General features: G+C 54.7%; 2 protein-coding genes and 1 long non-coding RNA gene across 5 annotated transcripts in view; 2 read left to right on the top strand and 1 right to left on the bottom strand.

Moving 5' to 3' along the window:
• Window positions 1-4,600, bottom strand: part of LOC142502565 (uncharacterized) — a 40,825-nt gene extending 36,225 nt beyond the window's left edge. For 2 of the 3 annotated variants that reach the window (XR_012803795.1, XR_012803793.1), the window contains exon 1: window positions 241-749. This is a non-coding gene — a long non-coding RNA (uncharacterized LOC142502565). Of the gene's footprint in view, window positions 1-240; window positions 750-4,524 lie in introns of those variants that run through there. The other variant, XR_012803794.1, reaches the window with a different exon arrangement.
• On the top strand, window positions 336-27,886 carry ETNK2 (ethanolamine kinase 2). The gene is made up of 8 exons (XM_075613709.1): window positions 336-927; window positions 12,329-12,588; window positions 18,894-19,025; window positions 21,594-21,736; window positions 21,822-21,905; window positions 22,725-22,885; window positions 25,616-25,689; window positions 26,873-27,886. The coding sequence occupies exons 1-8, from the start codon at window positions 568-570 to the stop codon at window positions 26,943-26,945; spliced, it is 1,287 nt and encodes a 428-aa protein (XP_075469824.1). The 5' UTR covers window positions 336-567; the 3' UTR covers window positions 26,946-27,886.
• LOC142502334 (uncharacterized) lies at window positions 22,893-25,609 on the top strand (the record flags this gene model as incomplete). The annotated part of the gene is made up of 1 exon (XM_075613144.1): window positions 22,893-25,609. A coding segment is annotated over one exon (1,167 nt), but the record flags the coding sequence as incomplete, so codon positions are not given.

Genomic DNA, 27,886 nt, shown 5'->3' with positions numbered 1-27,886 from the left:
TGACACAGACAGAAGGGATCTATGTCCTACAGAGTCTGTCCCATCGCAGAGTGACACAGACAGAAGAGATCTATGTCCTACAGAGTCTGTCCCATCACAGAGTGACACAGACAGAAGAGATCTATGTCCTACAGAGTCTGTCCCATCGCAGAGTGACACAGACAGAAGAGATCTATGTCCTACAGAGTCTTTCCCTCCCACCGCACCGTCACACAGACGTCCCACAGAATCTGTCCCTACCCTCCCGCAGGGTAGCACGAACAGAAGGGATCTGTGGAGCCTGCCCTCCCACTGCAGGGTGACACAGCGAGAGGTGACCGAGTCCGTGTGTGTCCAGGCAGCAGATTTGTGCAATGTGATCTCTATCCGGCCCTAATGACATGACTTTGTAGGAGGGGTGTATGGGGGGCAGCTCCCTCTCTCTCCTCCTCCTTTCCCTCCCTCCATCTGCGCTCTGCTCTCTCTCCCTCTGCAGGGAGGGGGTGTCACGCTGGGTGCCAACCTTCTCTCCCTCCTGTGGGTATTTCCCACCTGAGGAAGGGGCACAGGTCTCAGAGCGAGGAGGGAATGGGTGAGGAGCACTCTCACAGTGACAGCCCCACGCTGCACTCTCACAGTGACAGCCCCACGCTGCACTCTCACAGTGACAGCCCCACGCTGCACTCTCACAGTGACAGCCCCACGCTACGCTCTCACGGTGACAGCCCCACGCTGATCTCTCACGGTCACTGCCCCACGCTGCGCTCTCACGGTGACAGCCCCCTGCTGAACTCTCACGGTGACAGCCCCCTGCTGAACTCTCACGGTGAAAGCCCCACGCTGCGCTCTCTTAGCATTTCTGTGGACGAACAGAATGTCATGCCGGGAGTGCTGAGTCTTATCCGGGAGCTGAGACCTGACTGGGACCCCCAGGATGTGCAGACCAAGGTACAGTGACCCTCACACACAGTGACATGCATACAGTGACACAGTGACATGCATACAGGGATACAGTGACCCTCACACACAGTGACATGCATACAGTGACCCTCACACACAGTGACATGCATACAGTGACACAGTGACATGCATACAGTGACAGTGACCCTCACACACAGTGACATGCATACAGTGACACAGTGACATGCATACAGTGACAGTGACCCTCACACACAGTGACATGCATACAGTGACACAGTGACATGCATACAGTGACAGTGACCCTCACACACAGTAACATGCATACAGTGACACAGTGACATGCATACAGGGAGACAGTGACCCTCACACACAGTGACATGCATACAGTGACACAGTGACATGCATACAGTGACACAGTGACATGCATACAGGGAGACAGTGACACACACACAGTGACATGCATACAGTGACACAGTGACCCTCACACACAGTGACATGCATACAGTGACACAGTGACATGCATACAGGGAGACAGTGACACAGTGACACACACACAGTGACACAGTGACATGCATACAGGGAGACAGGGACCCTCACACACAGTGACATGCATACAGTGACACAGTGACATGCATACAGGGAGACAGTGACACACACACAGTGACATGCATACAGTGAGACAGTGACCCTCACACACAGTAACATGCATACAGTGACAGAGTGACATGCATACAGGGAGACAGTGACACTCACACACAGTGACATGCATACAGTGACACAGTGATCCTCACACACAGTGACATGCATACAGTGACACAGTGATATGCATACAGGGAGACAGCGACACTCACACACAGTGACATGCATACAGAGTGACAGTGACACAGTGACATGCATACAGGGAGACAGTGACATGCATACAGTGACACAGCGACATGGATACAGGGAGACAGTGACCCTCACACACAGTGACATGCATACAGGGAGACAGTGACACTCACACACAGTGACATGCATACAGGGAGACAGTGACCCTCACACACAGTGACATGCATACAGTGACACAGTGACATGCATACAGGGAGACAGTGACCCTCACACACAGTGACATGCATACAGTGACACAGTGATCCTCACACACAGTGACATGCATACAGTGACACAGTGACATGCATACAGGGAGACAGCGACACACACACAGTGACATGCATACAGTGACCCTCACACACAGTGACATGCATACAGTGACCCTCACACACAGTGACATGCATACAGTGATCCTCACACACAGTGACATGCATACAGTGATACAGTGACACAGTGACATGCATACAGTGACAGTGACATGCATACAGTGATACAGTGACCCTCACACACAGTGACATGCATACAGTGACAGTGATCCTCACACACAGTGACATGCATACAGTGACCCTCACACACAGTGACATGCATACAGGGAGACAATGACACTAACACACAGTGACATGCATACATTGACACAGTAACATGCATACAGGGAGACAGTGACCCTCACACACAGTGACATGCATACAGGGAGACAGTGACACTCACACACAGTGACATGCATACAGTGACAGTGACCCTCACACACAGTGACATGCATACAGTGACAGTGACATGCATACAGGGAGACAGTGACACTCACACACAGTGACATGCATACAGTGACACAGGGACCCTAACACACAGTGACATGCATACAGTGACACAGTGACCCATACACACAGTGACATGCATACAGTGACAGTGACATGCATACAGGGAGACAGTGACACTCACACACAGTGACATGCATACAGTGACAGTGACATGCATACAGTGATACAGTGACCCTCACACACAGTGACATGCATACAGTGATACAGTGACCCTCACACACAGTGACATGCATACAGTGACAGTGACATGCATACAGTGATATATTGACCCGCACACACAGTGACATGCATACAGTGACATGCATACAGGGACACAGTGACACTCACACACAGTGACATGCATACAGTGACAGTGACATGCATACAGTGACCCTCACACACAGTGACATGCATACAGTGACAGTGACATGCATACAGTGATATATTGACCCTCACACACAGTGACATGCATACAGTGATACAGTGGCTCACACAAGTGACAGAAAGTCACTAATAACACAGTGACATGCATATACCAATATGTAACACAATAACACACACAATGGCATGCCTACATTGACACACAAGTGACATGCATACTGTAACACAAACACACAGTGACACACACACAGGCTCCACATGTAAATGGAGACTTAGGAGTCACACACACCCGGGCCTGAAACCAGAACACGCAGTTACACACAGATACTGATAATCGGACTGGGGCACAATTAAACACACAATGCAAGATGCACACACAGGACACCGACATCAACTTGCAAATTCAGCAACACACGCGGACACAGGCAGCCTGACACACAACACACAGTCACACACCCACTGGCATATGTATCAAGGAAAAAGTTGTGCAATTGTGGGGTAAAAATATTGCTTCAGACGTATCAAAAAACAAAAGCCCCAGTGATTGCCCGGGGGTTATCCTGGAGGCGCGCTGCGCTCCTGTGCCCCGGGGGTTTATCCTGGAGGCGCGCTGCGCTCCTGTGCCCCGGGAGTTTATCCTGGAGGCGCGCTGCGCTCCTGTGCCCCGGGGGTTTATCCTGGAGGCGCGCTGCGCTCCTGTGCCCCGGGGGTTTATCCTGGAGGCGCGCTGCGCTCCTGTGCCCCGGGGGTTTATCCTGGAGGCGCGCTGCGCTCCTGTGCCCCGGGGGTTTATCCTGGAGGCGCGCTGCGCTCCTGTGCCCCGGGGGTTTATCCTGGAGGCGCGCTGCGCTCCTGTGCCCCGGGGGTTTATCCTGGAGGCGCGCTGCGCTCCTGTGCCCCGGGGGTTTATCCTGGAGGCGCGCTGCGCTCCTGTGCCCCGGGGGTTTATCCTGGAGGCGCGCTGCGCTCCTGTGCCCCGGGGTTGCAGCACTTTTGCCTAACACATAAACCAGTCTGAAGGTGTAACATTATATCCCAATATCCCCTGTCACAAGTGTCACACAGAATGACAGCAACCCGCTCCCAACAACCCCTCTGTCCCACCTCCCTCATCCCATCTCACACCTCCTCTGTCCCTCCTCCGTCCCTCCTCTGTCCCTCCTCCCATCTCTCACACCTCCCCTCCCTGTCCCATCTCCCCTCTGTCCCACCTCCCTCCTCTGTCCCACCTCCCTCCTCTGTCCCACCTCCCTCCTCTGTCCCACCTCCCTCCTCTGTCCCACCTCCCTCCTCTGTCCCACTTCCCTCCTCTGTCCCACCTCCCTCCTCCCATCTCCCACACCTCCCCTCCCTGTCCCATCTCCCACACCTCCCCTCCCTGTCCCATCTCCCACACCTCCCCTCCCTGTCCCATCTCCCACACCTCCCCTCCCTGTCCCATCTCCCCTCCCTGTCCCATCTCCCCTGTCACACCTCCCCTCTCTCCCCGCGTTTGTCACGCCTCCCCTCTCCCCTTATCTCTCTGTCACACCTCTCCTCTCTCTGTCACCTCCCCTCTCTCACACTTCCCCTCTCTCCTTACTCTATCACACCTTCCCTCTCTCTCCGTCCCTCATTCTTCTCTGTCGCCTCCCCTCTCTCCGTCCCTCATTCTTCTCTGTCACCTCCCCTCTCTCTCCGCCCCTCCTTCTTCTCTGTCACACCTCCCCTCTCTCTCCGCCCCTCCTTCTTCTCTGTCACACCTCCCCTCTCTCTCCGCCCCTCCTTCTTTCTGTCACACCTCCCCTCTCTCGCCATCTCTCCTCCTTCTCTGTCACACCTCCCCTCTCTCCGCCCCTCCTTCTTCTCTGTCACACCTCCCCTCTATCCCTCCGTCCCTCCTTCCTCTCTCTCACTCCCTCCTCTCCCCTTATACAGAGCTACCCAATGCTCTGCTTTCCTATCACCAGCTGACATTGCAACACCGCAATGCATTGTGGGCCACGGTACAGCTAAGCCGTAACCCGTAGCAACCGTGTCCCCAAAATCCCCAAACACGCAGGCAGAATCTTCTCCCCCCCCCTCCCCCGACCCATCACTCTCACCTCAGGCCTGCTGATTACCACTATACATTGTGTTTATATATATGGGACCTTGTACCCCAAACCCTGTTCAATTCTAGGATAAGATGTTCTGCTGGTCACTGTACAGCACCCATGCAGAGCGAGATGTATCTATACCATGCAGATAAATACAGTCAGTGACCCTAACACACAGTGACATGCATACTGTGACACAGTGACATGCATACAGTGACACAGTGACCCTAACACACAGTGACATGCATACAGTGACACAGGGACCCTAACACACAGTGACATGCATACAGTGACACAGTGACCCTCACACACAGTGACATGCATACAGTGACACAGTGACATGCATACAGTGACACAGTGACCCTCACACACAGTGACATGCATACAGTGACACAGTGATATGCATACAGTGAGACAGTGACCCTAACACACAGTGACATGCATACAGTGACACAGTGAGACAGTGACCCTAACACACAGTGACATGCATACAGTGACACAGTGACATGCATACAGTGACATGCATACAGTGAGACAGTGACCCTAACACACAGTGACATGCATACAGTGACACAGTGATATGCATACAGTGAGACAGTGACCCTAACACACAGTGACATGCATACAGTGACACAGTGAGACAGTGACCCTAACACACAGTGACATGCATACAGTGACACAGTGACATGCATACAGTGACATGCATACAGTGAGACAGTGACCCTAACACACAGTGACATGCATACAGTGACACAGGGACCCTAACACACAGTGACATGCATACAGTGACACAGTGACATGCATACAGTGACCCTAACACCCCCCCCCACCCCCCACCCTGGCTAAGCTGCCACCCACGAATGCTCCGCTCCTGCACTCGCTCCTGCCATTAGTACATTTTGGCCGTAGGAGGGATTGACCCCTTAAACACGTCACTGCCATTAGTTACACAAGGGTTAAATCCCAGCCTCCCACCCCAGGCCCTGCAGCCGCTGACGTTCTTAGTGTATCCCATGATGAAGTCACCGGACACAATCATTTTTCATTTTATTTTTGGCCTTATTGCAATACTTAAGAATTCTAAAAGATTCCTACATGTTGCACATTGTTAATTTTCCTACATTATACAGCATAGGAAGCAGTTTATTTTAATATATATATAATCCTACCCAATTTAGGGTTGCCAGGTGTCCAGTATTGAACCGGACTGTCCTGTATTTGGACACTATCCAATAAAAAATGAGAGGGACTACTGGACATGTATGTGTATACCGGAATTACCTCCTCTCTGGACGTTTATGTGTATACCCCAGCAAAGACACACTACACCCCCTGTCCTCCCTGTTACCCCAGCACAGACACACTACACCCCCTGTCCTCCCTGTTACCCCAGCACTGACACACTACACCCCCTGTCCTCCCTGTTACCCCAGCATAGACACACTACACCCCCTGTCCTCCCTGTTACCCCAGCACTGACACACTACACCCCCTGTCCTCCCTGTTACCCCAGCAGACACACTACACCCCCTGTCCTCCCTGTTACCCCAGCACTGACACACTACACCCCCTGTCCTCCCTAATACCCCAGCACTGACACACTACACCCCCTGTCCTCCCTGTTACCCCAGCACTGACACACTACACCCCCTGTCCTCCCTGTTACCCCAGCACTGACACTGCACCCCTGTCCTCCCTGTTACCCCAGCACTGACACACTGCACCCCCTGTCTTCCCTGTTACCCCAGCACTGACACTGCACCCCCGTCCTCATTACTATCCCAGCACTGACACTGCACCCCCGTCTCCTCACTACTATCCCAGCACTGACACACTGCACCCCCGTCCTCCCTTCTACCCCAGCACTGACACTGCACCCCCCGGCCTTACTACTACCCCAGCACTGACACACTACACCCCCCATCCTCCCTGCTATCCCAGCACTGACACACTGCACCCCCCTTCTCAGTACTATTCCAGCACTGACACACTACACCCCCCTCCTCCCCGCTACCCCAGCGCTGAAACACTACACCCCGTCCTCCCCTACTCCCCCAGCACTGTCACACTGCACCCCTCCTCCTCTCTGCTATCCCAGCACTGACACACTGCACCCCCCTCCTCTCTGCTATCCCAGCACTGACACACTACACCCCCCTCCTCCCCGCTAACCCAGCACTGACACACTACACCCCCCTCCTCCCCGCTACCCCAGCGCTGAAACACTACACCCCGTCCTCCCTTACTCCCCCAGCACTGACACACTGTACCCACCCCCCCCTCCATGCTATCCCAGCACTGGCACACTACACCCCGTCCTCCCTACTCCCCCAGCACTGACAAACTGCACCCCCATCCTCCCCGCTACCCCAGCGCTGAAACACTACACCCCGTCCTCCCCTACTCCCCCAGCACTGACACACTGCACTCCCCTCCTCCCTCCTATCCCAGCACTGGCACACTGCACCCCCCTCCTCTCTGCACACTGCACCCCCTTCCTCTCTGCTATCCCAGCACTGACACACTACACCCCCCTCCTCCCCGCTAACCCAGCACTGACACACTACACCCCCCTCCTCCCCGCTACCCCAGCGCTGAAACACTACACCCCGTCCTCCCCTACTCCCCCAGCACTGACACACTGCACCCACCCCCCCTCCATGCTATCCCAGCACTGGCACACTACACCCCGTCCTCCCTACTCCCCCAGCACTGACAAACTGCACCCCCGTCCTCCCCGCTACCCCAGCGCTGAAACACTACACCCCGTCCTCCCCTACTCCCCCAGCACTGACACACTGCACTCCCCTCCTCCCTCCTATCCCAGCACTGGCACACTGCACCCCCCTCCTCTCTGCACACTGCACCCCCTTCCTCTCTGCTATCCCAGCACTGGCACACTGCACCCCCCTCCTCCCTCTTATCCCAGCACTGGCACACTGCACTCCCCTCCTCCCTCCTATCACAGCACTGGCACACTGCACCCCCCTCCTCTCTGCACACTGCACCCCCTTCCTCCCTCCTATCCCAGCACTGGCACACTGCACCCCCCTCCTCTCTGCACACTGCACCCCCTTCCTCTCTGCTATCCCAGCACTGGCACACTGCACTCCCCCTCCTCCCTCTTATCCCAGCACTGGCACACTGCACTCCCCTCCTCCCTCCTATCACAGCACTGGCACACTACACTCCCCCTCCTCTTTGCTATCCCAGCACTGACACTGCACCCCTGTCCTCTCTACTCCCCCAGCGCTGACACACTGCACCCCCCCTGTCCACCCTACTATCCCAGCACTGACATACTGCACCCCCATCCTCCCTACTAGCCCAGCACTGACACTACACCCCTGTCCTCCCTACTATCCCAGCACTGACACACTGCACCCCCCCCCCTCCTTCCTGCTATCCCAGCACTAATACACTGCACCCCCCCTCCTTCCTGCTACCCCAGCACTGACACACTGCACCCACCTCCTCTCTGCTATCCCAGCACTGACTCACTACACCACCGTCCTCCCCACTACCCAAGTACTGACACTGCACCCCTGTCCTCGCTGCTACCCCAGCACTGATACATTGCACCCCCCATCCTCCTTGCTACCCCAGCACTAAAACACTACACCACCTGCACTCCTTGCTACCCCAGCACTGACACTGCACCCCCCTCCTCCCTACTATTCCAGCACTGACACATTGCACCCCCCATCCTCCCTGCTACCCTAGCACTGACACACAGCACCACTGTCCTCCCTACTATCCCAGCACTGACACTACATCCCCGTCCTCCCTTCTTCCCCAGCACTGACACACTGCACCCCCCTCCTCCCTACTACCCCAGCAATGACACACTGCATCCCTCGTTCTCCCTGCTATCCCAGCACTGCCACACTACACTCAATACTACCCCAGCACTGACACTGCACCCCCCGTCCTCCCTACTATCCCAGGACTAACACACCGCACCCCCGTCCTCCCTAATACCCCAGCACTGACAAACTGCACCCTCGTCCTCACTACTACCCCAGCACTGACACACTACATCCCCGTCCTCCCTCCTATCACAGCACTGACACACTGCACCCCTGCTATACCAGCACTGACACTGCACCACCCCGTCCTCCCTGTACCCCAACACTGACACAATGCACCCCCATCCTCCCTGCTATCCCAGCACTGGCACACTGCACTCCCCTCCTCCCTCCTATCACAGCACTGGCACACTACACTCCCCCTCCTCTTTGCTATCCCAGCACTGACACTGCACCCCTGTCCTCTCTACTCCCCCAGCGCTGACACACTGCACCCCCCCTGTCCACCCTACTATCCCAGCACTGACATACTGCACCCCCATCCTCCCTACTAGCCCAGCACTGACACTACACCCCTGTCCTCCCTACTATCCCAGCACTGACACACTGCACCCCCCCCCCTCCTTCCTGCTATCCCAGCACTAATACACTGCACCCCCCCTCCTTCCTGCTACCCCAGCACTGACACACTGCACCCACCTCCTCTCTGCTATCCCAGCACTGACTCACTACACCACCGTCCTCCCCACTACCCAAGTACTGACACTGCACCCCTGTCCTCGCTGCTACCCCAGCACTGATACATTGCACCCCCCATCCTCCTTGCTACCCCAGCACTAAAACACTACACCACCTGCACTCCTTGCTACCCCAGCACTGACACTGCACCCCCCTCCTCCCTACTATTCCAGCACTGACACATTGCACCCCCCATCCTCCCTGCTACCCTAGCACTGACACACAGCACCACTGTCCTCCCTACTATCCCAGCACTGACACTACATCCCCGTCCTCCCTTCTTCCCCAGCACTGACAAACTGCACCCCCCTCCTCCCTACTACCCCAGCAATGACACACTGCATCCCTCGTTCTCCCTGCTATCCCAGCACTGCCACACTACACTCAATACTACCCCAGCACTGACACTGCACCCCCCGTCCTCCCTACTATCCCAGGACTAACACACCGCACCCCCGTCCTCCCTAATACCCCAGCACTGACAAACTGCACCCTCGTCCTCACTACTACCCCAGCACTGACACACTACATCCCCGTCCTCCCTCCTATCACAGCACTGACACACTGCACCCCTGCTATACCAGCACTGACACTGCACCACCCCGTCCTCCCTGTACCCCAACACTGACACAATGCACCCCCATCCTCCCTGCTATCCCAGCACTGGCACACTGCACTCCCCTCCTCCCTCCTATCACAGCACTGGCACACTACACTCCCCCTCCTCTTTGCTATCCCAGCACTGACACTGCACCCCTGTCCTCTCTACTCCCCCAGCGCTGACACACTGCACCCCCCCTGTCCACCCTACTATCCCAGCACTGACATACTGCACCCCCATCCTCCCTACTAGCCCAGCACTGACACTACACCCCTGTCCTCCCTACTATCCCAGCACTGACACACTGCACCCCCCCCCCCTCCTTCCTGCTATCCCAGCACTGCCACACTACACTCAATACTACCCCAGCACTGACACTGCACCCCCCGTCCTCCCTACTATCCCAGGACTAACACACCGCACCCCCGTCCTCCCTAATACCCCAGCACTGACACACTGCACCCTCGTCCTCACTGCTACCCCAGCACTGACACACTGCATCCCCTTCCTCCCTCCTATCACAGCACTGACACACTGCACCCCTGCTATACCAGCACTGACACTGCACCACCCCGTCCTCCCTGTACCCCAACACTGACACAATGCACCCCCATCCTCCCTGCTACCCCAGCACTGACACACTGCACCCCCATCCTCCCCACAACCCAAGTACTGACATACTGCACCCCCCGTCCTCCCTCCTACCCCAGCACTGACACATTTCACCCCCCATCCTCCCTGCTACCCCAGAACTGACACACTGCAACCCCCATCCTCCCTGCTACCCCAGCACTGACACACTACACCCCCCATCCTCCCTGCTACCCTAGCACTGACACACTGCACCCCCCCATCCTCCCTGCTACCCCAGCACTGACACACTACACCCCCCATCCTCCCTGCTACCCCAGCACTGACACACTACACCCCCCATCCTCCCTGCTACCCCAGCACTGACACACTGCACCCCCCATCCTCCCTGCTACCCCAGCACTGACACACTGCGCCCCCCATCCTCCCTGCTACCCCAGCACTGACACACTACACCCCCCATCCTCTCTGCTACCCCAGCACTGACACACTACACCCCCCATCCTCCCTGCTACCCCAGCACTGAGACACTACACCCCCCATCCTCCCTGCTACCCCAGCACTGACACACTACACCCCCCATCCTCTCTGCTACCCCAGCACTGAGACACTACACCCCCCATCCTCCCTGCTACCCCAGCACTGACACACTACACCTCCTGTCACACCGGGCCAGGGGACAAAATATTGAATTTTTTCTTAAACCCCCCTCACGCCCTCCTCTCCCAGCTTTAAACACACACGTTCAGTGCACAAACACACATCGCGCACACATGCACACAGCGCACAAACAAACAGGCCTCAGATGACCTGCCCGGGGCCCCGAGCTGCTGGCGACTGTAACAGGAGGGGAGGGGGCAGCCAATCAGCTGTCAGCGTGGTGGGGAGGACATACACACCCAGGACGGGGAGGGGGGGAGTACAAGTTCAATTACATCACCTGCTTGTGAGGGGGGAATTAAACCAGGCTCCCAACGTAGGGGACACATGCAGTCAATATTTTGGCCCCTTTCTGCACCTAGTTTGCCTGCGCTGTACCAATCACTGCGGCCATCTTTAACAAGACCCACACATATTATTTCACAGCTGCAGTTGTATGTATGTCTGTCTTTATTTATATAGCGCTATTAATGTACATAGCGTGTCACAGCAGTAATACACGGGACAATCATACAAATAACACATAAAAGGAGTAAGCGCTTCAGACATAAAAGGAACATTTCGGAAGAGGAGTCCCTGCTCCGAAGAGCTTACAATCTAATTGGTAGGTAGGAAGAACGTACAGTAGGAGGGCAGTTAGCTAAATTTGTCTTTATTAAGGAGAGTGGGTGGGCCAGTTTTTCAGAAAGAGGCTTTAAACCCATCAGCGCTAGAGGAGGCCAACGCTGTGCTGGCCGCCATCTTTATACTGACTCCGCAAATATAATACAACTGCTTCTAAGCGCTATTACCGGTGGAGGGACTAGGAACACGTAGGCGGCCATCTTTAATAAGACTTACAGATATAATTTTGCTGCAGGTTTAACAATGATCACCTCCACGTCACCCTTTACCCCCCCTGTTTTGCAGCTGTTCACTGACGGCATCACCAATAAGCTGCTGGCGTGCTTCGTGGACGCGGGGATGGAGGACGCAGTGCTTGTGCGCGTCTACGGGAAGCGGACGGAGCTGTTCGTGGACCGCGAGGACGAGGTGACGAGCTTCCAGCTGCTGCGCGCTCACGGCTGCGCCCCGGCCCTCTACTGCACCTTCCAAAACGGCCTCTGTTACCAGTTCATGCGCGGGCTGGCGGTGGGACCCGAACACGTACGGGAGCCGCGCGTGCTACGGTAACGCCGGGCGCCGCACAGGGGGGGTAGGGCGGGTGTTTAAGGCACAAACACATACCGCAGCACAGTACAACGGGAGGCGTAGGGGAAAGACAGTGAAGTATGGTGGCGGATTATCATGCAGTGTCCCTGTGCCCAAGAGCTTACAGTCTAAATCAGGGGTGGCCAACGCCAGTCCTCAAGGACCACCAACAGGTCAGGTTTTCAGGATATCCCTGCTTCAGCACAGGTGGTGCAGTCGAAGACTGAGCCACTGATTGAGCCACCTGTGCTGAAGCAGGGATATCCTGAAAGCCTGACCTGTTGGTGGCCCTGGAGGACTGGCGTTGGCCACTCCTGGTCTACAGTAAGTGGCGCTTTCATTCATTTGTTTGGCACATTTCGGGAATCTTTCCCCTGCATCTTCCACGGCTCAACACGCAGTGCGGTAATTGTGGGGTCCTCAGTTAACTCCTTCACTCCCGGCAGGGCCGTCTTAACGTATGGGCACGCTGGGCAGTTGCCTGGGGGCCCCACAGCATAGCGGGGCCCCCACGAGCCCGGCCCATGCGTGCCCACCACTGCTGTCCCCCCGCCCGGCACCCGGCTCGCTCTTAGGGTTGCCAGGTGTCCGGTATTTGCTTCCCCTGTCCGGTAAAATATGAGAGATAAATAATACCGGACCTGGGATAGAGCAGGGCTGCTGCTGCTAGGGGGCTGGGCAGCTTCTGATAGCACTGGCAACTTTGTTTAATTGCTCACTCACCCTCACTTTTCTGTTACTATACTAACAGTTTTCCCATTTTCAAGATCTATTAAAAATAACCAGCATTGTAAATTCTCAGAAAGGCTCCATAACTCAGCCCTCATCCCAGCAGCATTGCAATCTTTGCAGCACCCTTACTTACAGATCTCAGCCCTCATCCCAGCAGCATTGCAATCTCTGCAGCACCCTTACTTACAGATCTCAGCCCTCATCCCAGCAGCATTGCAATCTCTGCAGCACCCTTACTTACATATCTCAGCTCTCATCCCAGCAGCATTGCAATCTCTGCAGCACCCTTACTTACATATCTCAGCCCTCATCACAGCAGCATTGCAATCTCTGCAGCACCCTTACTTACATATCTCAGCCCTCATCCCAGCAGCATTGCAATCTTTGCAGCACCCTTACTTACAGATCTCAGCCCTCATCCCAGCAGCATTGCAATCTCTGCAGCACCCTTACTTACATATCTCAGCCCTCATCACAGCAGCATTGCAATCTCTGCAGCACCCTTACTTACATATCTCAGCCCTCATCACAGCAGCATTGCAATCTCTGCAGCACCCTTACTTACATATCTCAGCCCTCATCACAGCAGCATTGCAATCTCTGCAGCACCCTTACTTACATATCTCAGCCCTCATCACAGCAGCATTGCAATCTCTGCAGCACCCTTACTTACATATCTCAGCCCTCATCACAGCAGCATTGCAATCTCTGCAGCACCCTTACTTACATATCTCAGCCCTCATCACAGCAGCATTGCAATCTCTGCAACACCCTTACTTACATATCTCAGCCCTCATCACAGCAGCATTGCAATCTCTGCAGCACCCTTACTTACATATCTCAGCCCTCATCACAGCAGCATTGCAATCTCTGCAGCACTCTTACTTACATATCTCAGCCCTCATCACAGCAGCATTGCAATCTCTGCAGCACTCTTACTTACATATCTCAGCCCTCATCACAGCAGCATTGCAATCTCTGCAGCACTCTTACTTACATATCTCAGCCCTCATCACAGCAGCATTGCAATCTCTGCAGCACTCTTACTTACATATCTCAGCCCTCATCACAGCAGCATTGCAATCTCTGCAGCACTCTTACTTACATATCTCAGCCCTCATCACAGCAGCATTGCAATCTCTGCAGCACCCTTACTTACATATCTCAGCCCTCATCACAGCAGCATTGCAATCTCTGCAGCACCCTTACTTACAGATCATCCCAGCAGCATTGCAATCTCTGCAGCACCCTTACTTACAGATCATCCCAGCAGCATGTCAACCTCTGCAGCACCCTTACTTACTGATCATCACAGCAGCATTGCAATCTCTGCAGCACCCTTACTTACAGATCATCCCAGCAGCATTGCAATCTCTGCAGCACCCTTACTTACAGATCATCACAGCAGCATTGCAATCTCTGCAGCACCCTTACTTACATATCTCAGCCCTCATCACAGCAGCATTGCAATCTCTGCAGCACCCTTACTTACATATCTCAGCCCTCATCACAGCAGCATTGCAATCTCTGCAGCACCCTTACTTACAGATCATCCCAGCAGCATTGCAATCTCTGCAGCACCCTTACTTACATATCTCAGCCCTCATCACAGCAGCATTGCAATCTCTGCAGCACCCTTACTTACATATCTCAGCCCTCATCCCAGCAGCATTGCAATCTCTGCAGCACCCTTACTTACAGATCATCCCCAAGAAGGCAGAGCAGGTTACTTATTCACTGGCATGATTCAATATGCAATTTAAAGCTGGATTTTGAAGTCTAAATTTGAAAGCTACTGTACTGATAATGACAAGGAGGGGGGGGGGGTGAGAGGATGAAGGGAGGGTGGATGGGGGGATGAGAGGACAAGGGGGGAGAGAGAGGATGAGGAGGGGTGCAACAATCTCGGAATGTGTGGGAGGAGCAGTAAGATCAGTATTGCTCGCCATCTACAGTATGACTGCAGGTCAGTTATTTATAAATGATCCGACCATTACGTCATTTGTTCTAAATTTCACTCCAAGCGTGCACCAAATTTGCACCAATTTGCACTAATTTCATATTCTATTTCCTAAAACAATCCTCGGAAGGGCGCTCCCTCCCAAGACTCCTCCCCAGATTTTTTACGAAATAGAATATAAATTGGTGCAAACTGGTGAATACTTGGAGTGAGATTTAGAACAAATGACATAAGTCAGGTCATTTATAAATACCATTCTTCCCCACCAACGATTCTCGCGTGCGTCGCACCTTTCACCATTGTGTCCAGTATTTTTGGACAAGCCACATGGCAACCCTACTCGCTCTCCCCCTGCCCGGCACCCCGGCTCCGCTCGCTCTCTGCCTGCCCGGCACCCCGGCTCCGCTCGCTCTCTGCCTGCCCGGCACCCCGGCTCCGCTCGCTCTCTGCCTGCCCGCCACCCCGGCTCCGCTCGCTCTCCCCCCGCCCGCCACCCCGGCTCCGCTCGCTCTCCCCCCGCCCGGCACCCCGGCTCCGCTCGCTCTCCCCCCGCCCGGCACCCGGCTCCGCTCGCTCTCTGGCTCCCCGGCTCCGCTCGCTCTCCCCCCGCCCGGAACCCGGCTCCGCTCGCTCTCTGGCTCCCCGGCTCCGCTCGCTCTCCCCCCGCCCAGCACCCCGGCTCCGCTCGCTCTCCCCCCGCCCGGCACCCCGGCTCCGCTCGCTCTCTGGCTCCCCGGCTCCGCTCGCTCTCTGGCTCCCCGGCTCCGCTCGCTCTCTGGCTCCCCGGCTCCACTCGCTCTCTGGCTCCCCGGCTCCGCTCGCTCTCCCCCCGCCCGGCACCCCATCTCCGCTCGCTCTCCCCCCGCCCGGCACCCCGGCTCCGCTCGCTCTCCCCCCGCCCGGCACCCCGGCTCCGCTCGCTCTCTGGCTCCCCGGCTCCGCTCGCTCTCTGGCTCCCCGGCTCCGCTCGCTCTCCGCCCGCCCCGGCACCCCGGCTCCGCTCACTCTCCCACCGCCCGGCACCCCGGCTGCGCTCTCCCCCCGGCTCCGATTGCTCTCCCCCCCTCCCAGCACCCCGGCTCCGCTTGCTCTCCCCCCCTCCCGGCACCTCGGCTACGCTTGCTCTCCCCCCTCCCGGCACCCCGACTACGCTTGCTCTCCCCCCTCCCGGCACCCCGGCTCGCGTCACAACCGCTCGCAGCCTAGCAGTGCAGCACTTCCAGTACCTGCTGCTGCTAGTGAGCGCGTGGGAGGCTGGGAGCGGCAGTGTAGGCTGGGCCCCGTGCACTGCTCTGCCCGGGGGCCCCTAATGTTATTAAGATGGCCCTGACTCCCGGAGACCCTAACACATCGCTGGCACCTCTCTCAATGAACGGGGGTTGATATATTGTCGGATTTTCAGTGTTGTTGCACCCTTCCCCTCTCCCCAATGTCCTGCACCCCCCCTACCCCTCTCCCCAATGTCCTGCACCCGCCCCCTTCCCCTCACCCAAATGCCCTGCACCCCACCGTTCCCCTCACCCCAATGTCCTGCACCCCGCCCATCCCCTCAATGTCCTGCACCCCGCCCATCCCCTCTCCCCAATGTCCTGCACCCACCCCCCTTCCTCTCTCCCCAATGTCCTGCACCCGCCCTCCTTCCCCTCTCCCCAATGCCCTGCACCCCACCGTTCCCCTCTCCCCAATGTCCTGCACCCCGCCGTTCCCCTCTCCCCAATGTCCTGCAGCCCCCACCTTCCCCTCTCCTCAATGTCCTACACCCCGTTCCCCTCTCCCCAATATCCTGCAAGCCCCCCCCCTTCCCCTCTCCCCAATATCCTGCAAGCCCCCCCCCTTCCCCTCTCCCCAATATCCTGCAAGCCCCCCTTCCCCTCTCCCCAATGTCCTGCACCCCCCTTCCCCTCTCCCCATGTTCTGCACACACAAAAACATACAATATTTACATGCCCAGTGATGCAGTGAGATATATTGTAGGGCTCATCATGAAATCCTGTGACATAGCTCAGCTGGAGATATTAAACACAGAGGCTCACTCTTCTCTTTGGCATTGTATGGATCACCCCCTCCCGAAGCCCCCTGTGGTAGCCACGTGACTATCACGTGTTCCAGGCATTGGCTGGCATATATGACCTTGGGCTGGAATATATACGACCTTGGGCACCCAGATTCTATCTGTGACCTGGTTTCTCCACATCCTTGTCACAGATCTGTGGTTCCCACTTCCCCCTCCTCAGGGGGAAACACCCAACACCTTCAGGGATTTCCCACGGGGGAGGAGGCAGTAATTGGGGTCTCCTAAACCCTTGCCTGCCATAGTTTGCCCATGAGGTCTAACACACAGGAGAGTAAAAATCCTTCAACATAAAACCATGGACTAAATATCTGTGATCCCGTTATACTCGGGAAAGGGGAAAGGAGTTTGATTCCTTTCAGATAGATTGTGTTTTCTTTAGAATATAAAGAGATGTTTAGGTTTCTAAATAAAATAATAATACAAAATGTGAAAAAAAGGGGGTGGTACTCATTACCATTCTATACCATTATACTGCCACCAATACTTCTGAACAGTCTGCAGTGGTTCTACTCAGAAAATCATGCTTTTCATTGCAATTCTTATAGGGTTGCCAGGTGTCCAGTATTGAACCGGACTGTCCTGTTTTTGGACTCTGTCCAGTAAAAAGTTAGAGGTAATACTGGACATGTATGTGTCCGGACCGGTATGACCTCTCTGGACATAGTGACCTGACCGGCTTGGGGAGCTTTGGGATTTCCCCAATTAGGGCTGCTGCTAGGGGGCTGGGAAGCTTCCTCCATCCTGATTGGCTGCTGCTGGGTAATGCAGCCAATCAGGAGGAGGTGTCAGGAGCCTGGGACCAAGGAGAGGAGGAAACTGCGTGGAGAGAGGTATGTGTCGAGCACGTCGCACCTTTCACCATTGTGTCCAGTGCTTTTGGAGAAGCCGCCTGGCAACCCCTATTTGTATCCCACATTTTGTCTGGTTATAAATCTGCATTTCTCCTGATTAATTACATTGGAATAAAGGAAAGTACGTTTAGAAATGTAATTTACTTCAACTAAGGGGAATCCATAATGGTAATGTAACCCGTTTTGTGTCACAATAGCACAGTGTCCTGCTCTGCATATGTTACTGCACATTGCTCTGCAAAGCCCTGCACGCATAGCTAGACATTGCTCTGCGCACACCCTCCCAGGTCTGCACTCCTAATACTTCTTCTTAAAGCAGCGCTCTGCGCTGATCGTCACAATGTTTTTATTCACGTGACTTCGTGCCTTTTCAACGCTGTTTTTATTTTGAAAATCCGTCGCTCCATTCAGGAGATTTGAGCAGTTGAAATGTTAACTTTGCGGGAGGTTAAAATGGAGCTCTCCCCGGAGGACCGTGTAGTCTAAAGGTTTCCATGGTAACCTCAGATGTTAGATTTAAAAAAAAAAAAAAATCTATTGTTTTGTTTAAGAGCAGGACATGTTCAGAGACGAAATGGGTAACATTATAGGAGTCAAAGTCACAATGGTTTCTAGGAGGGTTTGCTGCTTTCATTTATTTGCCCCGCGTTTTTCTCTCCTCGGCAGGCTAATTGCGCAGGAAATGGCCAGATACCACAGCATCCCAAATCACAACGGCTGCCTCCCCAAGGCCGGACTGTGGCAGAAATTCAACAAGTATCTCTCCATCCTTCACACGGATGAGGGTGTCCAGGGCAGGTAAGGAGGGGCTCCCTCTGACATATAAAACCTGTCCCTCATAATCTGGGGGCAGGAGGTCACCCTACATTAGATAGAAACCCAGGACAGGCTCATAATCTGGGGGCAGGTCACCCTACATTAGATAGAAACCCAGGACATGCTCATAATCTGGGGGCAGGAGGCCACTCTACATTAGATAGAAACCCAGGACAGGCTCATAATCTGGGGGCAGGTCACCCTACATTAGATAGAAACCCAGGACAGGCTCATAATCTGGGGTCAGATCACCCTACATTAGATAGAAACCCAGTATTAATATAACCAAGTGTTTGGGGAGCGCAGATGTCTCCATATAAAGAAAACATCAAAACACAACATGGTGCGATATGTTTTCAGCTGGGTAAGTATAATCTTAGGGTTTCTGGAAAGTGGGAGCGCACATTCTTTTAGATCAAAAACAGCCATTTCCAAATCTATTTGGCAGGAGTTTTCAGGGTTAGAATGGGTCACCGACCTTCCTGGAATCGCTGGTAGTGTACTGATCTAGTAATGAATTATTCTGTCATGTGTTGATCTCAGTGGGTGCAGAGAGGGTCACGGGCACACTGTGATGGCAGCAATATAAATACATTGCCGGTGCTCCAGGAGATGGGGAGATCCTGTATTACACCAGAGATCACGGAGCAGAAGGAAAGCGTCCAGGCGCACCGTCTGGCAATTTTTTTTTTGATTTAACGGCAATACCAACGTTTCCACCACATAAGCAGTCTCTGTCACGGTGTGGGATCTCCGTGGGAACAGACGTGAGAAGCAAAACGTAGTGCGACCTGCACCAAAATAGCAGTTTATAACAGGTGTTTGCACAAATACCTTTACATTTAGACATATGAAAAGGGCATGTCAAACCAGAGCTGTCAGGACCCAGCACTCTCACCGCTGCGCCAAGAACCGTCCCCGGCACAGCCCCCAGCACGTCCCCGGCACAGCCCCCAGCACGTCCCCGGCACAGCCCCCAGCACTTCCCCCGGCACAGCCCCCAGCACGTCCCTGGCACAGCCCCCAGCACTTCCCCCGGCACAGCCCCCAGCACAGCCCCCAGCACTTCCCCCGGCACAGCCCCCAGCACAGCCCCCAGCACTTCCCCCGGCACAGCCCCCAGCACTTCCCCCGGCACGTCCCTGGCCCTTCCGGAATATGCACTACGTTTTGCTTCTCACTTCTGTTCCCACGGAGATCCCACACCGTGACAGAGACTGCTTATGTGATGGAAACGTTGGTATTGCCATTAAATAAAAAAAATTGCCAGACGGTGCGCCTGGACGCTTTCCATCTGCTCCGTGATCTCTGGTGTAATACAGGATCTCCCCATCTCCTGGAGCACCGGCAATGTATTTATATTGCTGCCATCACAGTGTGCCCGTGACCCTCTCTGCACCCACCGAGATCAACACATGACAGAATAATTCATTACTAGATCAGTACACTACCAGCGATTCCAGGAAGGTCGGTGACCCATTCTAACCCTGAAAACTCCTGCCAAATAGATTTGGAAATGGCTGTTTTTGATCTAAAAGAATGTGCGCGCCCACTTTCCAGAAACCCTAAGATTATACTTACCCAGCTGAAAACATATCGCACCATGTTGTGTTTTGATGTTTTCTTTATATGGAGACATCTGCGCTCCCCAAACACTTGGTTATATTCATCTACAAAGGAGAATCCGGAACATCCTTCCTAGGGTATTGAAACAAAGTACAGAAAAACGGGACTGGCGCTCAGCAAGAAAGACCCTTCTCCACAGTAATTGAGCAGTTGCCACTGGGACGGCATACAGTGCGGTTAAATAGGCACCTGAAGTACACTACTCAATAAGGTAGTATTGTATCAGCCTAGTGAGACAAGCAGCAGTCCTCACACGTGTGGCTATGCACTGTACTGGGAATAGGTACGCTTTAAGGCAATATGAAGGACTGTGTAATAAATATATAGATCCCAGTGCCAGTACGTCCTTGGTGTATGCCCGTCGTCCTCTTGTGGTCCCAGCGGGTCCCCGGGTGCAGTCCGTGAGGAGCGCGCAGGAATAGCAGGTACACCTTGATAAAGCGCCGGGAGTGGGAAACATTTTGGTGTTTTTTTGGTCTATGAGACTTGAATAAAATGAGTTTTTTTAATGGGGCCACCGGGTGATCCTTGCCTGGATTATTGCGCTGTTTTTCACATCGTGCTATTCCTGGGGTATTGCGCTGCGTTTTGTTTCACTTGAAGACTTCAGATCACTTTATTATTTAGTATTCTGTATTCCCTTCCTTCACCGTCACTCTGTTATATTAGCAGGATATGAATACGCACACAGCACAATAAGCACGTTATTATTGTTATTTATTGTGAATGATTGACACATCATTGTGATTCACAACTTATTGATTTTCACTTGTACCACGAAGAAGCTCCCTTCACACTCTGTCTCTTAGAACCCAGGACTGCCTGAGCCAGTCCCTGATAATCTGGGGGCAGGAGGCCACCCTACATTAGATATAAAAACAGAATTGTTCCACCATCTAACAGCCTCTCTCTTCACATCTGTAGACCCCCTGCAGGGACCCCCAGCCTGAAGGTATTAGAGGAAGAGCTTTTTTGGCTGCAGAAGTACCTCCCGACCCTAGAATCTCCCATAGTGCTCTGCCACAACGATTTGTTATGTAAAAACGTCATCTACAATGAAGCAGAAGGTAAGCGTAAAGGGGGGATCCTAGGAGATGGAGGGGTGCAATGTGTCCGTGATCTCATGGGATCCTCTATTTTCCTTCCCGATAGATCACGTCCGGTTTATAGATTATGAATACGCTGGATACAATTATCAGGCATATGACATCGCTAATCATTTCAACGAGTTTGCAGGTAAGTACAGAGGGAGCTCCCACTCCCTGCATTGTGCACAGCAGAGTCTAATACCCTGGCACTCCCTGCACTGTGCACAGCAGAGTCTAATACCCTGGCACTCCCTGCACTGTGCACAGCAGAGTCTAATACCCTGGCACTCCTGTTCCCTCACACTCCCTGCACTGTGCACAGCAGAGTCTCATACCCTGGCACTCCTGTTTCCTCACACTCCCTGCACTGTGCACAGCAGTCTCATACCCTGGCACTCCTGTTCCCTCACACTCCCTGCACAGTGCACAGCAGTCTCATACCCTGGCACTCCTGTTCCCTCACACTCCCTGCACAGTGCACAGCAGTCTCATACCCTGGCACTCCTGTTCCCTCACACTCCCTGCACTGTGCACAGCAGTCTCATACCCTGGCACTCCTGTTCCCTCACACTCCCTGCACAGCAGAGTCTAATACCCTGGCACTCCTGTTCCCTCACACTCCCTGCACAGTGCACAGCAGTCTCATACCCTGGCACTCCTGTTCCCTCACACTCCCTGCACAGTGCACAGCAGTCTCATACCCTGGCACTCCTGTTCCCTCACACTCCCTGCACTGTGCACAGCAGTCTCATACCCTGGCACTCCTGTTCCCTCACACTCCCTGCACAGCAGAGTCTAATACCCTGGCACACCTGTTTCCTCACACTCTCTGCACTGTGCACAGCAGAGTCTAATACCCTGACACTCCCAGCAAAGTAGTCTAATACCCTGGCACTCCTGTTCCCTCACACTCCCTGCACATTGCACAGGAGAGGCAGCCGTTTATAGCCTTGTGATCCGTTCCTAGGGGTGAGCGAGCCCGATTACCGGCTGTTCCCCGGCAGACAGACTCAGCTACGCTGGCTGCGACATTACCTGGGCGCCTACAGGAGGCTGAAACAGGAGGAGGGGGAGCTGCCAGAGAGAGAGGTGGAGGCTTTGTACGTGCAGGTCAATCAGTTTGTATTGGTGAGTCTGTGCCACCCCTCCCGTGCCCACCCTGGGACTTCCTCCCGTGCCCACCCTGGGACTTCCTCCCGTGCCCACCCTGGGACTTCCTCCCGTGCCCACCCTGGGACTTCCTCCCGTGCCCACCCTGGGACTTCCTCCCGTGCCCACCCTGGGACTTCCTCCCGTGCCCACCCTGGGACTTCCTCCCGTGCCCACCCTGGGACTTCCTCCCGTGCCCACCCTGGGACTTCCTCCCGTGCCCACCGGGACCTCCTCCCGTGCCCACCGGGACCTCCTCCCGTGCCCGCCGGGACCTCCTCCCCTGCCCACGCCGGGACCTCCTCCCCTGCCCACGCCGGGACCTCCTCCCCTGCCCACGCCGGGACCTCCTCCCCTGCCCACGCCGGGACCTCCTCCCCTGCCCACCCCGGGACCTCCTCCCGTGCCCACGCCGGGACCTCCTCCCGTGCCCACGCCGGGACCTCCTCCCGTGCCCACCCCGGGACCTCCCCCCGTGCCCACCCCGGGACCTTCCCCCGTGCCCACCCCGGGACCTCCCCCCGTGCCCACCCCGGGACCTCCCCCCGTGCCCACCCCGGGACCTCCTCCCGTGCCCACCCCGGGACCTCCCCCCGTGCCCACCCCGGGACCTCCCCCCGTGCCCACCCCGGGACCTCCCCCCGTGCCCACCCCGGGACCTCCCCCCGTGCCCACCCCGGGACCTCCCCCCGTGCCCACCCCGGGACCTCCCCCCGTGCCCACCCCGGGACCTCCCCCCGTGCCCACCCCGGGACCTCCTCCCGTGCCCACGCCGGGACCTCCTCCCGTGCCCACGCCAGGATCTCCTCCCGTGCCCACGCCGGGACCTCCCCCCGTGCCCATCCCGGGACCTCCTCCCGTGCCCACCCCGGGACCTCCCCCCGTGCCCACCCCGGGACCTCCTCCCGTGCCCACCCCGGGACCTCCCCCCGTGCCCACCCCGGGACCTCCTCCCGTGCCCACACTGGGACCTCCCCCCGTGCCCACCCCGGGACCTCCTCCCGTGCCCACCCCGGGACCTCCCCCCCGTGCTGCTGCACATTCTGTAGCATGTTCATACATGACTGTTTCAATCTCATATTTTTACATCACCCCCTATTTACTATATATTCATTATAACAATCCCCGTGCCCCGTCCAACTTCAGTCAGTGAACACCCGGCAGGTCCGCGGTGACATGATCCCGGCAGGTCCGCGGTGACATGATCCCGGCAGGTCCGCGACACACGCGGTAAATATATCACTTGGTATAATACCACGTTCTGCTGGAACGTTCATTAGGATCTTGCGGCCGCATCAGATCAGGAGTCAATATTCTATGCCAGGCCTGCTATTAAGATTAAGGAAGGTACCTACACTATTTATTCTTTAAAAGCAGAAAAGGGGGCTGTATTCAGATAAATCCCTTTCTCATTAAAAAGTGGAACTATAAAAAAAGTAGCGATACTTTGTGGATGGTGAGAAAAAAAAAGTAGTGTGAGCCTGAAAAGGTTTCTTTTTCTTTGAGGTGTTATCACCAAAATAGATCATTTTACAGGTGGCAGCCCAAAGTGCACAGAGAGACTCAGTGTCATTGTACAGTGCGGCATGTTTATTTGTAGGGGAAGAGATAGCACAAGCTCATCATGTTCCTGCCTCAAAGGGCATTGTCCTGGACTCTGCACAGGGAGAGGTGAGCAGCGCGATGGGGGAGGGGCAGGGGGAGTCAGTGCCCGGCGCGTTCTGCAAGTTAATAAGTAATGTAAAAACTTGCACCACAGAACACAGGTGGGACACACACGCAGAGCCAGCACCCCCTGAACCCTCCACAGGGGCCTGCTTTGCCGAGCATAGATCCGCGTGTGCAGAGCAATGCGTATATTTGTGCGTGCAGAATGTATCCGTGTGTGCAGAGCATTGCAATGCGTATACCTGGGTGAGCAGAGCAATGCGTATACCTGGGTGAGCAGAGCAATGCGTATACCTGGGTGTGCAGAGCAATGCGTATACCTGGGTGAGCAGAGCAATGCGTATACCTGGGTGTGCAGAGCAATGCGTATACCTGGGTGTGCAGAGCAATGCGTATACCTGGGTGTGCAGAGCAATGCGTATACCTGGGTGAGCAGAGCAATGCGTATACCTGGGTGAGCAGAGCAATGCGTATACCTGGGTGTGCAGAGCAATGCGTATACCTGGGGGTGCAGAGCAATGCGTATACCTGGGGGTGCAGAGCAATGCGTATACCTGGGTGAGCAGAGCAATGCGTATACCTGGGGGTGCAGAGCAATGCGTATACCTGGGTGTGCAGAGCAATGCGTATACCTGGGGGTGCAGAGCAATGCGTATACCTGGGTGAGCAGAGCAATGCGTATACCTGGGTGAGCAGAGCAATGCGTATACCTGGGGGTGCAGAGCAATGCGTATACCTGGGTGTGCAGAGCAATGCGTATACCTGGGTGTGCAGAGCAATGCGTATACCTGGGGGTGCAGAGCAATGCGTATACCTGGGGGTGCAGAGCAGTACAGGACCTCTAGCATGTAAATTCCTGCAGCCTCAATATAATATATCGCCTGACGACGCCTGACCTCCTTACCTCTACAACTGGTCATATCAAAATAATACCTTCCCTTTTAAATGGCCTCTCCTCAGTACTCAGAGAATGTAACTAATGGGTTTCCCTGTACACCAGCGGCGATATAGTAACTGTGACCCTGTGCTCCTCTCCTGCAGGCGTCCCACTTTATGTGGGGTCTCTGGGCTCTGATCCAGCACAGATTTTCCGACATTGACTTTAACTTTGCGAGGTAAGTGACCCAGCGCAGGCTGCGCACACACATCCCCCCCCACCCCCCCACCCCCAAGTACAGCAGCAGCAGAGCGGCACCTGGTGTCTAAGGGAGGTACTGCACCCATAAGAAAGGGCTTAAAACTCAGATCACGGGATGTATACTATACTCGGATCACACTCACAGGAAGGCAGTCTCACTCATGAAGGGCGAGTGTCACTCAGGGCAGTCTAAGCATGCCCTCTTGCAGCGCAGATGTTAAACCACCAAATAAAAAGGTTTTTAAAGCCGCTTAACAGAAATCTGGAGAATTGGAGGCAAGCGGCAGACACGAACACATCCCCAAAAGCAGTGATACTAAGAACTAGCACTCCGACATGTCACCTTATCAGTGCTGCTCTAGAACTAGCACTCCGACATGTCACCTTATCAGTGCTGCTCTAGAAGTAGCACTCCGACATGTCACCTTATCAGTGCTGCTCTAGAACTAGCACTCCGACATGTCACCTTATCAGTGCTGCTCTAGAACTAGCACTCCGACATGTCACCTTATCAGTGCTGCTCTAGAAGTAGCACTCCGACATGTCGCCTTATCAGTGCTGCTCTAGAAGTAGCACTCCGACATGTCGCCTTATCAGTGCTGCTCTAGAACTAGCACTCCGACATGTCGCCTTATCAGTGCTGCTCTAGAACTAGCACTCCGACATGTCGCCTTATCAGTGCTGCTCTAGCACTAGCACTCCGACATGTCGCCTTATCAGTGCTGCTCTAGAACTAGCACTCCGACATGTCACCTTATCAGTGCTGCTCTAGAACTAGCACTCCGACATGTCGCCTTATCAGTGCTGCTCTAGAACTAGCACTCCGACATGTCGCCTTATCAGTACTGCTCTAGAACTAGCACTCCGACATGTCGCCTTATCAGTACTGCTCTAGAACTAGCACTCCGACATGTCACCTTATCAGTGCTGCTCTAGAAGTAGCACTCCGACATGTCGCCTTATCAGTGCTGCTCTAGAAGTAGCACTCCGACATGTCGCCTTATCAGTGCTGCTCTAGAACTAGCACTCCGACATGTCGCCTTATCAGTGCTGATCTAGAACTAGCACTCCGACATGTCGCCTTATCAGTGCTGCTCTAGAACTAGCACTCCGACATGTCACCTTATCAGTGCTGCTCACCTCTCTCCCCCTCTCCGCAGGTACGCAGTATTAAGGTTTGAGAGATACTTCGAAGTGAAGCCAGAAGTGACAGCTCTTCACGCCGTGAAGTGACGCTCTCTTAAGACATCTCGCCGGAGTGAACACGGAAGGCCACGGACAGGAGAGAGCGCTGACCCCCAAAGCTACATGCTTAGGGCAGTCTCATCCATGAGACAGTTCACCTTTCCACAGCCAGAGTCCAGCCTCCCAGCGCAGGCTCACACACACACTCTCACACACTCTCTCTCACACTCTCTCTCTCACACACTCTCTCTCTCACACACTCTCTCTCTCACACACTCTCTCTCTCACACACTCTCTCTCTCACACACTCTCTCTCTCACACACACTCTCTCTCACACACACTCTCTCTCACACACACTCTCTCTCACACACACTCTCTCTCACACACACTCTCTCTCACACACACTCTCTCTCACACACACTCTCTCTCACACACACTCTCTCTCACACACACACACTCACACACTCACACTCACACACACTCACACAATGTATATAATGCACCCACAAGCGCTTCTGACAGCAGTGGTTAAATCAGATGGGGCATTACTCAGAAGAGACAGACTGCAGTGTGTTGAGATTCCCCAAAGGGAGGGGGAGGGGAGGGAAATCTTAACACGCCGCAGCCAGTTTTAAATCCAAGATGGCTTCCTGCAGGGTGGGTGATTACCAGTTTATTTTACATTTAATTGAAGCTTCGTTACGCAATGGTGCAGCCGCCTTGATTATCATTAAACCATAACGCCCCCGCAGGACACAGACACCCCATCTTATGCTGCACCCCACAAATATTCCCCTAAAGGCCCTCACAGAGCTCAGCGGGAACATGAAATAATTCCCTCGTTCTATCATCATCTTCCAGCTGGCAAAATCATGGCGGGAAACTTTCACCGTCCACTCACAACCCAAGGGCGTGTAAACCCATTTTAACAGCGGTTTCCTGAAACGGCGTTATATGGTGGACACAAGAATAAAACGGTGACAACATA

The sequence above is a fragment of the Ascaphus truei genome, chromosome 9 (assembly GCF_040206685.1).
Source record: "Ascaphus truei isolate aAscTru1 chromosome 9, aAscTru1.hap1, whole genome shotgun sequence".
NCBI lineage: Eukaryota > Metazoa > Chordata > Amphibia > Anura > Ascaphidae > Ascaphus > Ascaphus truei.
Note: the sequence above shows the minus strand (reverse complement) of the source record. Positions and strands in the feature narration are given on the sequence as shown.